This window comes from Trichechus manatus, unplaced genomic scaffold (assembly GCF_000243295.1).
Source record: "Trichechus manatus latirostris isolate Lorelei unplaced genomic scaffold, TriManLat1.0 scaffold00175, whole genome shotgun sequence".
Classification (NCBI taxonomy): domain Eukaryota; kingdom Metazoa; phylum Chordata; class Mammalia; order Sirenia; family Trichechidae; genus Trichechus; species Trichechus manatus.
This window is the reverse complement of record NW_004444111.1, coordinates 3,153,794-3,169,163: the sequence shown is the minus strand read 5'-3', so window position 1 is coordinate 3,169,163 and position 15,370 is coordinate 3,153,794. Positions and strand designations below refer to the sequence as shown.

The 15,370-nt window shown below is 41.7% G+C and overlaps 1 protein-coding gene across 2 annotated transcripts in view; it reads right to left on the bottom strand.

The window, feature by feature from the left end:
* Positions 1–2,068: 2,068 nt before the first annotated feature.
* Positions 2,069–15,370, bottom strand: part of GAREM1 (GRB2 associated regulator of MAPK1 subtype 1) — a 206,399-nt gene continuing 193,097 nt past the window's right edge. Inside the window, exons 5-6 of one of the 2 annotated variants that reach the window (XM_004386888.2) lie at positions 4,806–4,972; positions 2,069–3,316 (exon numbers count right to left, since the gene is read on the bottom strand). In XM_004386888.2, the coding sequence (XP_004386945.1) occupies positions 2,413–3,316; positions 4,806–4,972 (1,071 nt within the window). In that variant the 3' untranslated portion in view covers positions 2,069–2,412. The remainder of the gene's footprint in view (positions 3,317–4,805; positions 4,973–15,370) is intronic. The other variant, XM_012558551.1, reaches the window with a different exon arrangement.

The window sequence follows — 15,370 nt, the reverse complement described above, 5'->3', positions numbered from 1 at the left end:
ATAACCAAAGGAAGAAGAGAAAAATGGTAAAAAGAGTCTACTGTTCATGTGGAGCAACCTTCACAGTAAACCAAACTCAGCTCTGTTCTTCCTCCTGAATTTGAGAGTTGTGTCCAAGTGCCAAGGGTTTTAAAACTGATTCAGCAAGTTTGACAAGGAAAACTCCCAGCTTTTCAATTGCATCTTGTCTGTTTTCATTTTAAAGGAAAGTTCTGAGAGATTAGCTTCTTAAGGGAGTTCCCCCTCCCACAGAAAAATGCCTCCTCAATGTTAAAGTAACTGAAGGATCTCGTCACGATGAGTGCAGTACTGGGAACTTCTTCACAGACGCGTCGGCTACTTCTGAAGGAGTGTTCCCGTTTGACAAATTTTAGAGTATTCTTTTTACCTATAGTACTTACGTTTTGGAGGAAAAAAAGTCCCTCGCCCCTTTTCTAAGAAGATCTAACATGGAAAAGGAGTCCCTGGGTGGTGCAAATGGTTAACACGTTCAGCTGCTAACTGAACGGTGAGACGTTTGAGTCCACCCAGCCCTGTCTTGTAAGAAAGGCCTGGTGATCAATTCTGAAAACCCAGCCATCGAAAACCCTATGAAGCACAGATCTACTGTGACATCCACAGGGTTGCCATGAGTTGGGATCGACTCGATGGCAACTTTTTTTTTTTTAGATGGAAAATGAGAATAGGTATCAATTCATCACAACTTTAACCATCAGACAGATTAAAATTTAATGCCAAGAAATAAAAATACATTGTACAGGACAAAAATAAGATCTGCAAAACTAGACTGGTGTGTAGACGCATGTTCCAAAAGATCACAATGTCTCGTCTTTAAATTCTTTCTCTCTCTCTCTTTTCTCTTTTTGCTGAGCAGGAAGAGCGGATAACAGAACATAACCTACTCCTGCAAGTCACACTGACACGCCGTTGGCTGACCTGCCCAGCACACGGGCTGCAGCTTCATCACACACTGTACGTCCAGAATCTGCCGCAGAACCTGGGGGAGGTAGGGCTGTTTGCAAGGCGCCTTGCTCAAACTTAAACTTGTCTGAGATTTATCTTCCTTCAAAAAGAATGATGACAATGCCAGTTTACTGTGGAATATTTAATCACATTTAGAAAAAACTGTCAGACTAATGTCCTGGCATTCTTGGAATAAAAATAGGGTAATACGTATTTTCTTTGGAATAGAGGAAAGAAGGGGTTTGTGAAATAAAAAAGTACTCTCACTGACACTTTTAAAATTACTCAACAGATGTAGCACATGTAGTAATACGGAACAGTACATCTGACTTTTGAGCTCTCCTAAAGCATGAAGCATGTTGAGAATATCTAACATACCCTAAGAAATGCTCTTCAGATCTCTCACTATCAGACACCATAGGAATAAGACCCTCAAACCAGAGAAGAATTATCATTTGACAGAAACTGTCATTTCCCCAGATATCAGCATGAAAGTATTACATATAAAAACCAGCCCTATAATGGGCTTAAAATCAAATTTAATTCTTCAATACAGACTTCTCTAATGATTTGTTCTAAGTCTTCAGTTATGAAGCCTAATACGATTCAACTTTTTGAGCACAGGGTTCTAAGAATCTTTGGAATCATTCTGTCCACTATTCCTAATAGAATCAACTTTGTCAGCCCCAAAACCTAACAGGTATTTGAAAGTGAACAGACGTCATCTACAATATGTGACTCAGAATGATGTTTTAAAACATGTGCGAGTGTATAAATATATACATAGATGTATATATTGTTTTTTCTCTGCTCAATAAAATTAGCAGCAGTTATAGATAAATTGTGGTCATGATTTTTATCATTTCTAAGGACGTCACATATCCTCTTGTCAACAGATGACTTTTGGAAAACGCCTCTGATAAAACGATTCCCCCACCAAGCATGTAACATTAAAGTGTCATTTCATATCACTAACATTTTCAGGCACAAGAGTAAAACAATTAGCATTAAGCAATCCAAACGACAGAGGACAGAATATAGTTAATTGTCTAACATCAATTCCCCCTCCCTCAAAGAAGGGAATTATTGTTCAAAAGTTTTTTTTAAGATTTTTATGTCTTTCAGCTTTGGCTATTTTGTAATAAATATACCTTCTCGCAAAACCTGTTTGGGTAAGAATTCTCAAAACGTGCCTTTTTCCTTTTAGCAGCTGCTGTGCGTTGAGTGACCTACAAGGCACACCTCTAAGTGTTCTGTACAGCATTTTTATTGATGTACAAAATAGCCTACTCACCATTCAAAAACGTAATCTGCATAGTAAGAGTGTCTCCTATCCCTACCTATTCACAGAGAAGGTTTTTAGTGCAAAAACAGGAAATTACGTCTCAGCCCACCCCTTCTAGCACACGAATTTACCAGTTCTGTTCCATGCTAGCTCGGGTTATTTGGCTATATTTTGGGCCTCCAGCCATTAATGAATTGCATTATCTTCTTCACCTGTAGTTTGCTCAATTTGAAATCCTCGGAGAGGATTTCTTCTGTCAGTTGAACAAGCAAATTCCCATCAATCTTTTCAGTAACAAAGAATGATATGACATCTTCAGACAAACCGATAAACCGTAATGACTTAGACACTTCTTCTACAGAGAGTCCCGAAAGGTTGGCTGGTGGCTGCCATGGAGAACCATCGCCACAAGACCGGGGTGCCAGCTGGAGGTGGAGCGGAGAGGAAAAGGGATAGGGGACCGAGAAGATGTCCTGCAGGCCCTTCTGAACAAAATACTGGTTGTCGGAGAGGTCTGGTGACCCAGACTCAGGGTCTTCCTCAGCACCATCAATTTTCAGAGGCAAAGGAGATGTTTCAGAGGCGGCTTTCTCTTCCACTGCTTTTGGGGGCCGTGGGGGTAAGGCAGGGCATGAAACACTCTGCTTTGTCGTGCCAGCTGCAAGAGTTTTCTCATCGGTGCTCTCCAAAGAGTAGCTTGCTGACTTGGGACAACTAGACATGCTGCTACTGAATTCTGCACTGACTGAGCTGGGTTCAAACTGGCTGGTGAAGAGCTCACAGCCATCAAAATCAAAAGGTGCTGGGCAGTTTCTCTTTGGTGTGCCTGGTGTCTTGTGTCTAGGATAACTATAGCTCCTGCTTGGATCCAATAGGAAATCATTCTTAGTCTGGCTCTCAGATGCTCCTGTATAATGGTTAGGCCACGAGAGCCTGGAGGACAGAGCTTCAGTAGAAGGACTTCCAAACGGGGATATCAGGTCCACAGAATCGGCCTTCATTCGGCTGCATGGATAGCAGGACACAGGAGCACTTTCAGAAGGACTTGTGTCACTTTTAGTAATGCTGCTTAAAAGCAAACACAGAAATGAAGATTAGTGAAAAATAAAAGCCCAAATCTCAAGCCTGTCATTATCCACAGATGTTACTTGCAAGCAGAGAAAGGTAGGTAGGAAAAAGTATTTATCCTGAATTCAATAAAGTACTCACTAATCTCAGTGAGTTTTTCTTTTTAATGATCTTTAATAAAATACATTGGTAATTATGGATATGGACACAATGATTTTAAATGCTACAGTGGAGATGGCATACACATATATGTATATACATATATACTTTCTTTTTTTAGAAACTAACATGAAAATTTTGACCATTAAATCAGTTAGTGGATATCTGGATCTTTATATGAAAAAATTCTTAAGCCATATTTGGGCTTAGCATCAATAGGTGCCATACTGATTTGTGATGTCTGCAGTGGGCAAGTTTTGAGCGAAAGAGCAGTAAACAGGTAAACGGGTGTCTCATGCTTGCCAGCTTTGTGATACACTCACATGACTACCTCATCACCATCCATTACTCTATTTCCATCAATAAGTCCGAAGCAGGAGGAAATGTTTCAACAAAATGCGTATGCTTGCCCTGGTTTATGTACAATTCAATAGCATTAGCATAAAGATTTAAATGTCCAGAGAACAAAAAATACCTGCAAGGAGAGCTGCGTTAAACTGTAAAGATCACATCTGGAGTAGTGCATTCAGCTCTGGGTGCCATATTTTAAGAGCAACAGCGAAACTAGAGTGTGCTCAAAGGTAGGTAACCAGGCTGACGAGGGATCAGGTAGCGATGCCAAGGCAAACACTGGACTGAACTGAGGCTGTTTCTTTTGGAGAAGAGAACACTTACATCATAGCTGACTTCAACTTTTCATGGGGTGACAAAGAGAAGACGGGTGGACCTATTTTTGTTTTTCTAGACTTAAGAAACAGTCGAACGTTACTTGCAGATAGGTTTCAACTCAATATTATAAAAGATTTAAAAATATAATTATTAGCATTTGCCAACAATGGAATGAGCTGCATTGCAAAAGAATGAGCTCCCTGCGGGGAAGGATCCAGACAGAAGTGAATGGCTACCTGACAGTGATGGCCAAGAAGGGATTCCTGTACCAGGTGGAAATTGAGGGGATCCTTTCAATTTTAGGTCCTGGTTGAAGGTGGTGTCTGTCTGCTTGCGTCAAAGTCAAAGCAGAAAGAACTAGATGCTGGTTTGTGAGAACCGATGGCTTCCAAGAGAATACAGCTGGCCTTAATTACTGCATGTCTCACTGATTCTTATGGTATCTTTTCTTCCTAAGACATTGACTCTTCCATCCTAGCTCAAAACCAACCAGGTTCCCATCATGCCTTTCCAGTAAAATTCCTTTAAAAAACAAAACAAAACGTATTTCCTCTCCCATCGCTCTACCTAGGTTTTGGCTACCTTGTAAATGTTCTCAAGAACCCGTGAACTGGCTGATGAGAAGAATTTTGTTGAAGTGGGACCTGGCATGAAGACTTACATGTTGTGCAGCCCTGAAGAATAGTAGGACAAGGTGGGGCTGGGAGAACGAGCCTGTTGCCGCGCCGGCTTGACTGTGCGAGGAGGAATGGAGGGACTTGTGGACAAAGGCTTTGCACTTCGGGGCGGAACAGGTGGGGCGTTCAGGAGCCGGCATTCTTCCCTGACCTGGCGCAGAAAAGAACACTCCGGGTTAGCAACAGACTGACAATGCCACCGGGGCCAGCTCAACCCTGAAGGATTAAGTCGCTGCTCACAGTAAAAGAGCGGGAGTGAGGAAGGGAGTGAGAAGACTAGAGCAAACAAGAAGGATGGAAAACATCAGAGGCTGCCAGAGAGAAAATCGGATGCCTATCAAATACTTGAGCCCTGGTGGCACGCTGGTTAAGAGCTAATCTGCTAACTGAAAGATCGGCAGTTCAAATCCACCAGCCACTCCCTGGAAACCCTAGGAGGCAGTTCTACTGTCATACAGGGTCACTATGAGTCGGAATTGACTTGATGGCAATGTGTTTTGGTTTTTATCAAATATTTGGAGGGACAGACTGATTTTGAAAGAAGCTGCTTGGTAAATGTTGGTTACGGCTAAAATGTAGCAAGTAATGTGTGTGTTCCAAGTGTCTTTGGTTAAACAGCGAGTGAAATGTGAGGGCTTATAAAATGTGTTAAGACAAAAAGGACATAAAGCAATCACGATCTTTCTGCAGTGCAGGATTAGACGATCCTCTCCTACTGAGTTGTATTTATTCACTGTGCAAGTTCCATTCCATTTGATCCAAACCTTAGGCCACTGTGGACCTTCTCCGTAGACCTTCTCTGGCTTAAAGCTCCTTCTGAAGCTATGTTCAGGGCTTCACATATGCAAATGTAAATGTGAAGGGCCTGGGGATCTTGCTAAAATGCAGAATCTGATGCAGTAAGCCTAGGGGGTCCCAGACATATTCTAAAATTTGAACAAGCTCCCAAGTGAAACCGATGCTGCTGGTCCCTGGGCCGTATTTTGAGAAGCAAGACTACAGGGAGAATAACGAGGCAGCTCTCCAAACCCTCAAGGCAGTACTTCTTAACAACAGCTGCTCCAACTCTCCTGCTCTCCCTTCATATTCACACTGGAGAGGGTCTAGGGGACCTGTGCCTTCCACTCTTTCCTTGATTCTGCCAGCTGTTTCCACCTACCACAATCAGACTTTTTAATGAAAAGTACATTTTACATGTACTTCTCTGTGTCAGTCAGCAGGGGGCAGGTTATACCTGGTTCTGCCCATCTACCCTAAAGTACAAGGTAACAATAGAGCCAATTCTGCTGTGCTTTGAAGCATCTTTGTCAGCTTTTAGGTTATGTTCCCATCAGTTTTTTCACCTTTGCCTTCAACATCTTTCTGTGCAGGCAGCTCTGGGGCGTAATAAAGACAATGAAACAGCAAGTTGGTATTAGCTTTGCTCTGAAGTTTGCATACAACAAAATAAAAAGGGTTCACATTATACTGCAGCTTCTACCACCTACACGGAGCCCTGGTGGCAAAGTGGTTAAGAGCTCAGGCTGTTAACCAAAAGGTAGGCAGTTCGAATCCATCAGCCGCTCCTTGGAAACCCTACGGGGCAGTTCTACTCTAGCTGGAATCGACATGACGGCACACGACAACCACCACAATCATCTACACTATACAAGGCCTGACGCACTTGCTGAAGGAAACCAGATGAAAGGCCGTGTGACTATGGACGGCCAGCAAACCTCAGTGCTGTGAATGAAATGGGAGTGATTTAAAAAGTCTCACCTGTTGCATTTCTTCCTGGGCCTGGGATCATTGCTTCTACCTGGAGACCCACAGCCCTGGTAATTGGGACTCACTGGATTGGAAAGAAAAAGTGTTTCATCTGGAGAAGCCCTTTAAGCTGCAATAAAACACTCAGAGCAGCAGGCTTTCTTCCTCCATAGCTCCAGGCCTCCCTTTTTGAAATTTTCTGGCTAATATCATTTTTACACTTCCAATGGGAGAAGGAGCTTTAAATAGGCTGTGGTGGTGGTGGTGGATGATTGTGGAAAGAAAACCTGAGAAGGAATGAGGTTTGGATAAAGGGGAGAGAGGACCGCTCAGGAGGCCCAGGGAGAGACGGGTGCACCACTTTGGGGTCTCCTTTTCTTAAGCAGCTGAGAACCAAGGAGGATACTGAGGCTCCAGCCGGGTTACCCCACTCCCGGGCTTTGGGGGGTATATATTGTGTCATCTTCCTTCTATCTCTTCAGTAAACTGTGCAGTAGCTAATTGTGTTTCTTTTCTCGAGGAATGGCTATAGAATCTAGGATGGATGGGTGGAACTTTACTACAGCTGTTCTTGGCTCCATTCATGCTTACAGTAATCGGAAACGGAAAACCTGAGAAGGTAAGGCATCTGTCAGTTAACTTCTTAATTTTTAACATGAACACTTAGTCACTTCTCAAACCTTGGTGTACGGTGGGGCATAAAGAAAACAGGGCTGATGCTGAAATCAGTTAAAGCCCATTACAATTGCTGTCGAGTTGATTCCGACTCATAGTGACCCTAAAGGACAGAGGAGAACTGCCCCATAGGGTTTCCAAGGAGCAGCTGATGGATTCAAACTGTTGACCTAGTTAGCAGCCATAGCTCTTAACCACTGCGCCACCAGGGCTCCAAAATCAGTTTAGAACTTCCAGATTTTGGAATTAGTTATTAAATGTGATGTTTCATTAGGAACAGTCTAACTGAAATGTCAATTATAGTACTGCTGAAATGTCAATTACAATGTGTATTTTAATTTCAAATAATCCGTCGACCAAGGTCTTAGAACCCTGTAGTTGAATTTGACCCATGGGAAGTAAGTCCTCTCTTCCTGTTCTTATAACCACACACAAGGCACTCAAGACCACTTACAGCTGGATTCTGCCGTCTCCATCCATAACTGGACAGTCCTGACAAGCTGTCCAATAGGTTCTTCACATGGGAAGAGGCAAGGGGGAAGGGAATAGTGAAATATAGGCAACTGAAGGCCACTAGGCCTGGTGAGGAGGTCAGCTTTAGCTAACTTAAGAGTGTTTACAGCTAAACCTCAAAACAGAATTTAAGACATAGAAAGCGTGGCTACATTACTCCTGAGAGGAGGTTAAAGGACGTGTGTGTGTGTGTGTGGGGGGATAATTCTTACTCTTTAGGAGATCGAATGTGGTCAGTGAAGAGATGTGAATATGTGGCCAAAGAAAGATTTGCTTCCATTGTGATGAGGAGGCAATTCATTGGAGTTCATAGTTAAAGAACTGGGCTTATTAGAAACGCAATTTGGAAAAAAATGTAGTTAAAAAAATCTATTTTAAAGGAATCCCTAAAGGCCATGATAAGATGTCAGCTGTAATTTTGCTGAGGCACGAGACAAGTGGCCTGCATCACCCTGGGCATGTGTGAAGGGAGGCCTTGATGGGTAGCAGGGCTGATGATCCTGCCAACACATCTCCACATGCCTTCATTATTTTCAACTTATTGCTGCATATGCAGTTGCTTGTGTGAAGTCAAGACTACACTGCATTTTATGGGGAAAATTATGTTTTGGTGGAATATGTAAATTTTGGAATCCAGAAGTCAACAAACAGTGAGGGTTTACTGTGCCATCTTACCAATTTTCTTACACCCTTAGAACATTCTACATTTCTTTGCTTCTTGATCTGATTCAACATGGACCATTTATATCTAAAAGGCATGTAGCTGAACTTTAAACGAATTTTATCGACAATAAAAGGCAATTTACAATAGTGAATGGCCAGTCACCCTACTTCCAACTTTCCCTTATACTCAATTACAACTTTTAAGTGCTATAATTTCCACACATTCTAAAAACCTCAGCATATGGCTTTCATCATGTTACTTTCCATCTCCAGTGGCCCCTCTGACTGTTGGATAAAGTCTAACTCGCCTTCCATTCGAGGGCTTCTACTGTCTGGCACCCACCCAATGTTCTAGCTGTTTCTCCTTCTCCTTTATGGGAACACACAGCTCCATTCAAAGTGGTGGATTCAGTGTTACCTAAACACGCTCTACGCTTCCCTGTCCCTTTCTCCACTTTCATTTTCAATGCTCATCCCCACCTAAATGCCAATTCCTATGGCCCAGCCCCAAACTTTACATGCTCTGGGACCATTTCAAGTAGCCACCAGAAGTGACCATGGCTTCTGAACTCTGCTAACACATGCTGTTTATAGTTACTTACTTTTCATTCATATTTAACTAGCCTGCAAGCTAAAATGGTGTAGACTGTCATCATCATTCTTGCTATTATTGTCCTATGGATAGTAGAGTTTGGGGATTTGTCACCTCTAGCACAAATATGTCACTCAGAACGCCAGGTAGAGGTTAACAGATATCACAAAAATATAGTCAAAAGGCATTTTTACTTTTAAGTCAAAGAATATCCTTTATATTTTTATGCGGGACATGTTATTGACAAGTCATTTGGGCTGGATGCTAATTTGTCTAAGTGTCCTTATGTTAGTGTCAATTTAGGGGGAAAAAAGTGCCAGCAGACCATACTGGCACACAACTCTACCACCACACTTTGATATAGTATTAGGCTGAAAATGACTAGTATTTCTAAAGTGGTAAATGTCTGTGGCTTTAATTTTTAGCACCCCAGAGAAAGTAATTATTGTTCTAAAATGAAGACTTAATATATCATGCCCGAGGCCTAGAGTCTGCCTCTTAATTTCCAATGCAGCAATGAAGACTGACTTTCATTTGGCAACACAGGGGGGGAAAGGTACCTGCATTACCAGTAATAAACCTCTAGTACAGGTGCTAAGTAAGAGGTTGGCATTCTCTTTTGAGGTGGGTATTAATTACCATCCCTTGCAGATTATGGGTGACCTTTGCCTACCTGTGGTAGGTAACTCCTGGTTATGAGAAGGTTGGGAATTTGCAGAGACGCTCCTGGCACCAAAGTCCTACTACTGTTTACGACAGGGTCAATGAGCACAGCATGGATTCAGGTGGCACCAGGGTTAGCCAACTCCCATTCATAACCACAACCTTGCTTCATGAGCAATTCTCTGGTCTAAAGATTTTCTTTCTGGATGTTGCACTTCTAGCCTAATTCTCTCTCATCCTTGCTTCTTCACAGCAAGTTTTTCCCTTTTCTAAAATGTTCAGTGGTTCCCTTCTTATTCAATATACCACTGCCCCAGTATTAATATAACTCGCCTTAGTATTCATGCAGCAGATTGCTAACCCCAGAGCTAAATATAAAGTTAATTTATCAAAAGGTGGAAATGGTTAAGTTCTGTTCTTTCGAGAACTGACACTTTTCTTTAGTCTACTAGGCCTATTCTTAGGGAGGCATTATCAAATAGCTACCATTTGACACAATGAAACGATCTGACAGTGGGGTTTGAAGTAAGCTGGAAAAGGTGTCTGTCCTGGGGGCAAACGGTAGGGATCACAGGCACCATCTACCTCCATTTTCCTTAAGAGTCTGAAGAACACGACTTTGCATTTTCCTGCATACTACATTAACTTCGTTATTTATTTATTTATGTTTCCATTAATTCTGTTTTGTTCATTTACTTGTTTAAAAATATATGGTCACTGAACTAGTACTGAGAACACAGAAATGAGTAGCCCATGGAAATAGTTGTGAGGGAGGGAGACAAACGTAATCGAGATACAAATTGGCGGATGTAATGATAGAAGTATGTATCATATTTTTATGCAAACAAATGTAGAAGTTGCACATTATTTCTGTAAAAATACGGTACATGGGTCTGTGGGAGCACCATGAATGCACTCCAGGGGGCAGGAGAAGAACAAATTCATAGGAAATTTTACTGAGAAAGTCTTGGGGAAGAAGGAATTCTGAGAGTACAACCTTTCAGAGGCATGAAAGGACAACCAGAATAATACTCTGGTCTGGGGGCTGAGATGGTGAGAAAAATACCGGTTACATTTATCAGATAGAAATTTAGAAAGGAGAACAGTTGGGAGAAACCAAAGAGTTCAGCTTTGAAAACACCGAGTTTGAGCTGGATGGCCTACGGATAGACAGCATCTGAAGTCACGGTGGCACCGAGGTCCCCAGATGAGAAGCAAAGAAGGTTGAACTCCTAAGGGACAGGCAGAAGAAGAAACAAAGAGGGAGGGAAACAAGGCACCAGAGCTTACTGCTCAGAGAGCAGGAGAACCACCAATGAATGATGTCAAGAAAGCCAAGGAAGGGGAGGACTGCAGGAAGACAACATCAAAGATGTGAGGAAGTCAAGAAAGATCCGGAAGAGGTTCACCGAATGTGCTAGTTAGCAGGTCACTGGTGATCTTAGCAGCTGTGGCTTGAGTCAAGGGAGGGGAGCAGAAACTAGATTCCAGTGAGTCAAAGATAGAGCAGGAGGTGAGAGTGGAGTTAGTGAGGGCAGACCACTCTTCAAGAATATTGGCTGCAAACAGAAGAGTGGGCAATAGTTAGAAAGGGATGCTGGGTTGAGGGAGGCATGCCTTTTTTTTTTTAAACTTGGAAGAAATGGCAAAAATATGTACATGCATGCACGTTATCTTGGAAGTGAAGTACAACTGGCTGCTGGGACCTGAGCTCTCCTTTTGTTTAAGACAGAGGGAAGAACACGCATGTTTCTACTGCTCTCTGCCTTAGCCCTGCCATCACTGGCCACGTACAGCTTGAAAGTCATTACTGGTAGCTTATCTAACAGCTAAAGCAACGACCACACACTCACCCAGTGGAACAAATGACTTTGGAAAGCTTCATGTTTCTAAGCAAATGTGGCCAACAAAGTCAAAACACAACTCCAGACTTTGGTCAAAAACAAATACGTCATAGAATGAGACTACTTTCTTTACTTTCAGAATACTGTCTACAAAGTGTAACTTGATTTCCTCACTCTTGGAACAGGCATTTAAGCTTCTGTTCCCCTCCTCACTCCCTACTGCCCCAACTCTGGTTACTCAGGATGGAAATGGGCACAGGGTAAAGCACCAGTAATCTGTGAAGGTCTTCCCACTACAGCCACATTAAAAAAAATAATGTCTGAGAATTTGTTAATAGTACAAAGCTCATTATTGCATGGTTAGAAAACTGGGTCACAAACAGACATTTGTTGTTGTAGTTGTTGTCAGCTGCCATTGAGTCAATTCTGACTTAGGTTCAGAGGACAAAAATTCAAACACTATATATAAGTGGAGGATTTTATACACATTACGTATGAACTAATTGCTAACTCTCTCCTGTTACATATCTTTCTCTGACACTTTCTAAGGGTTAAAAGAATCAAAGAAACACAAGACGCACCAAGTGTTTATGAAACGATACAGTGTGGGAAAGGCGGCTTTCGGGTATGATTTCGTCGTCGTTCATAGGTGCCATCGAGTCGGTCTGGACTCGTAGTGACCCCACGTGACACAGAAGAACTGTCCTCTAGTGTTTTCTAGGCTGTAATCTTTATGGGAGCAGATTGCCAGGTCTTTCTGCTACAGAGCTGCTGGGTAGGTTCGAACCGCCAACCTTTCAGTTAGCAGCTGAACGCTTAACTGTTGCTCCACCAGGGCTTCTTTTTGGTATGATAACGTACAGAAAGTATTCTTTTCTTGGAACGCCCTACTTTTTTTCTGTGGAAGAAATGACACTTTCACACCCCTCACTAACTAGACCAAAGATACAACTTAAGAAAGATAAATGAAACACTCACTATGACACGTATTATGCTTTGCTGTCTTTAGAAACTCTCTTGGGAAAATAAATTTCATAGCAGTACTAGCTCAACTCTCAAATACAAGACAAGGGTCTGGAGACACCTGCTTAGGAGGCCCCACTTCCTCAGTTCACACACACAGTTTAATATCTTCCATCATACGCTCATGTCCCAAAGATCATGCAGCTTGGAATGTGGGTGATTACTAGAGAGACTCTGGAATACTTAGGCAGGTAAGGATCATTTTGCTCCATACTGACAATCATTCAGAAAATACACAGACTCTAGATGAGCTTGATCTAAAATTGGATTCACCTTTACCATTAGTTTTCTTCTTTAAAAAAGCCAATTCAGGATGTCAGCGATCCAAAGAGAAGAGTTTTGTAGCTATGCTTCCCTGAACTTTGTAACTTTTGCCTTTCACTGTATGCTCTCTGCCCTGTATTTTACATTTCTTCCCACACTCCTCTCCCAGATAACAAAATCAGTACAGCCTTAAGAAATCTTATTTATAAAGAGGCTTTTATGCAGAGTTCATAACCCTGTCACATAGCTATCAGTGGATATTTCCAGCCAAACAGAAATTAAAGTTTTACAATGACAGGGTGGTGATACAATTAACCTCTATTTGATTAATTATGGGAGGGCAGATGTGATTTACAGCCGAAATTCTGATTCTCAGATAGTTTTCTTTTTCCAGTTTTATATATGAACGGGAAGGCCCTAAAACAGACCTGTCTCTGAAATGGCCTCCAACACTCAAGCCTCAGGCAAGGGAGGCAAAGGGGAGAGAGCGGGCGGTCACTCATTCGGAGGCAAGAGGGCAAGTGGTTCTGAAAAGAAGTTCTTGTTTAAATTCTAGGGTGCTTCCATGGATTCAGAAGAAAGAATATGTCAGTGGGGCACAGAATAAAGACCTTTTCTGAGCGAGAAGTACAATAAATGATAGACGGATTTAAATAGTTTATAACCTTCCTATAAATGTGATTTTGTACAAATGGCACCTAGGAGTACAGACTTGAAACACGAACTATCCAGTAGAATATTATCATTATCTTTGTTAACATTTTAATCATTGAGAATTTCAGTGGACACTGAAGGAGAAAAAAAAATCTGGGCCTGGAAGGTTTCATTTAAATAAACCTACATGAAGCCGAAGGCAATTAGCTTCAAAATCACCAAAACACAATAATAATTTAGTCCGTCTTTCAATTAACAAATGGGAACATAGGTAAGGCTTGTCTACAGAGTAGATGAATTCCTCAAAAGTTGTAATTAAAATTAATTAAATGTCAAATGCCTAAGAAGACTTCATTAATTAGTGGAATATTCAGTGAATCTTTTTATAGAGAATCAATCCTCTTAGTACCTAATCGGGAATATCAATGTATCAGGTTTACTTAACAAAATCTATCCTTCAGTGCCTTTCCTAATATTAAATGTGATAGAGGGAAAACGCCCAAAGAGAAAAACAAAACAAAACGAAGTAAAATAAATTCAGAGTAGAATCAGTTCTTATAGCCACTCCCCTCAGTTTATAAATGGACATATTTTTATAACAACTTCTTAATTGGGTGGTTGTGTGAGATCCCGTTTCTGAAGTGTGATCATGTCCAGGGTTATGAGGTATGGTAGGACTAAAACTCAGCCGTGCCCCAGGAATTCAAGCACCCAAGGCAAATTCTCAGCTCTAATATTTTTATATAGGTTTGCTGGGAATATTAGTTTTTTCACACTTATTGCAGCTTTGGAGCAACACGTGGCTCACAGGTACTGTAGTTCCTCAAAAGCCCTAATCCCTCCATTAAAGGATTATAAATTATTAGGATCCACAGGATGCCGAGTATTTTGGCAGCTCTTTTGGTTTATGACAATCACAAATTTGGCTCCACAGCTAGGTCACTACAATATAACACCTGTCATATCAAGCAGTCATTTTCTTAGTCAGATGAAAAGGATCTTTTTGTTATTTTAAAACCCAGTATCTTAGAGACCTAGCAAAATGAAACTACTATATGTACTTTTGTCCCTGGGTGGTGCAAATGGTTAAGTTATCGACACATGGGGTCGCCATGAGTCAGAATCAACTCAAAGGCAACCACCACCACCACCACCATCATGCACTTTCGGAATGTGAGGATGACTGTCCCCTCCCCCTCCCTGGGTGCTGCTCAGGTGGGTATGCCCATCCCCATCTGCCTCTGTGCTTCTGGAAGGGCCTATGCAGCTGAAGAGGATGACTTTCCTTCTCCATTCCTTAGTCAAGAAAGGCTAAAGGAAAAATCTCCAAAATAACACTTTCGATCTGACTCTAAATTGGAATACATCTTATATTAAGTTACTGCTACTATTTACTGAATGCTTGCTTACCAAGTGCCAGGGAAAAGGGCCAAGTACTTTGTATAGTGCAATAACCCAATGAAGAAGTTATTATCATCCCCACAGGAAATGACTCAGGGAGCTTAAATATTTTGCTCAAGGTATGAAGCTACTAAGTGGTAGAGTGAGGATTCAAACCCAAGCGTGGCTCTTACATGCAATGCTACGCTGCCTCTAATGATTTATTCACAGCATTTGGCAGATCACCTGTCTCCCTGCTTCCAGTTAAATCTCACTGAGAAAGAAACTGAAGACTTCCAAGATGCCTTCTGTTTCCTCATCAATTGTTCTGCCTGTCTGAGACAGGTCCAGACAGTCCAACTCACTTCTCTATCATTAAATCAGTCTTTCTAAGCACCTACCGGATTAGGCCCAGTCAATCTGCCATTAAATTCAGCCTTTAAGTCTTATTTTTCTCAGACACCAACAACGCAGTATGCTTCATTAAAGGAACTTTTTTTATGATGGACCTCCAGCCTCACAACAATGAATA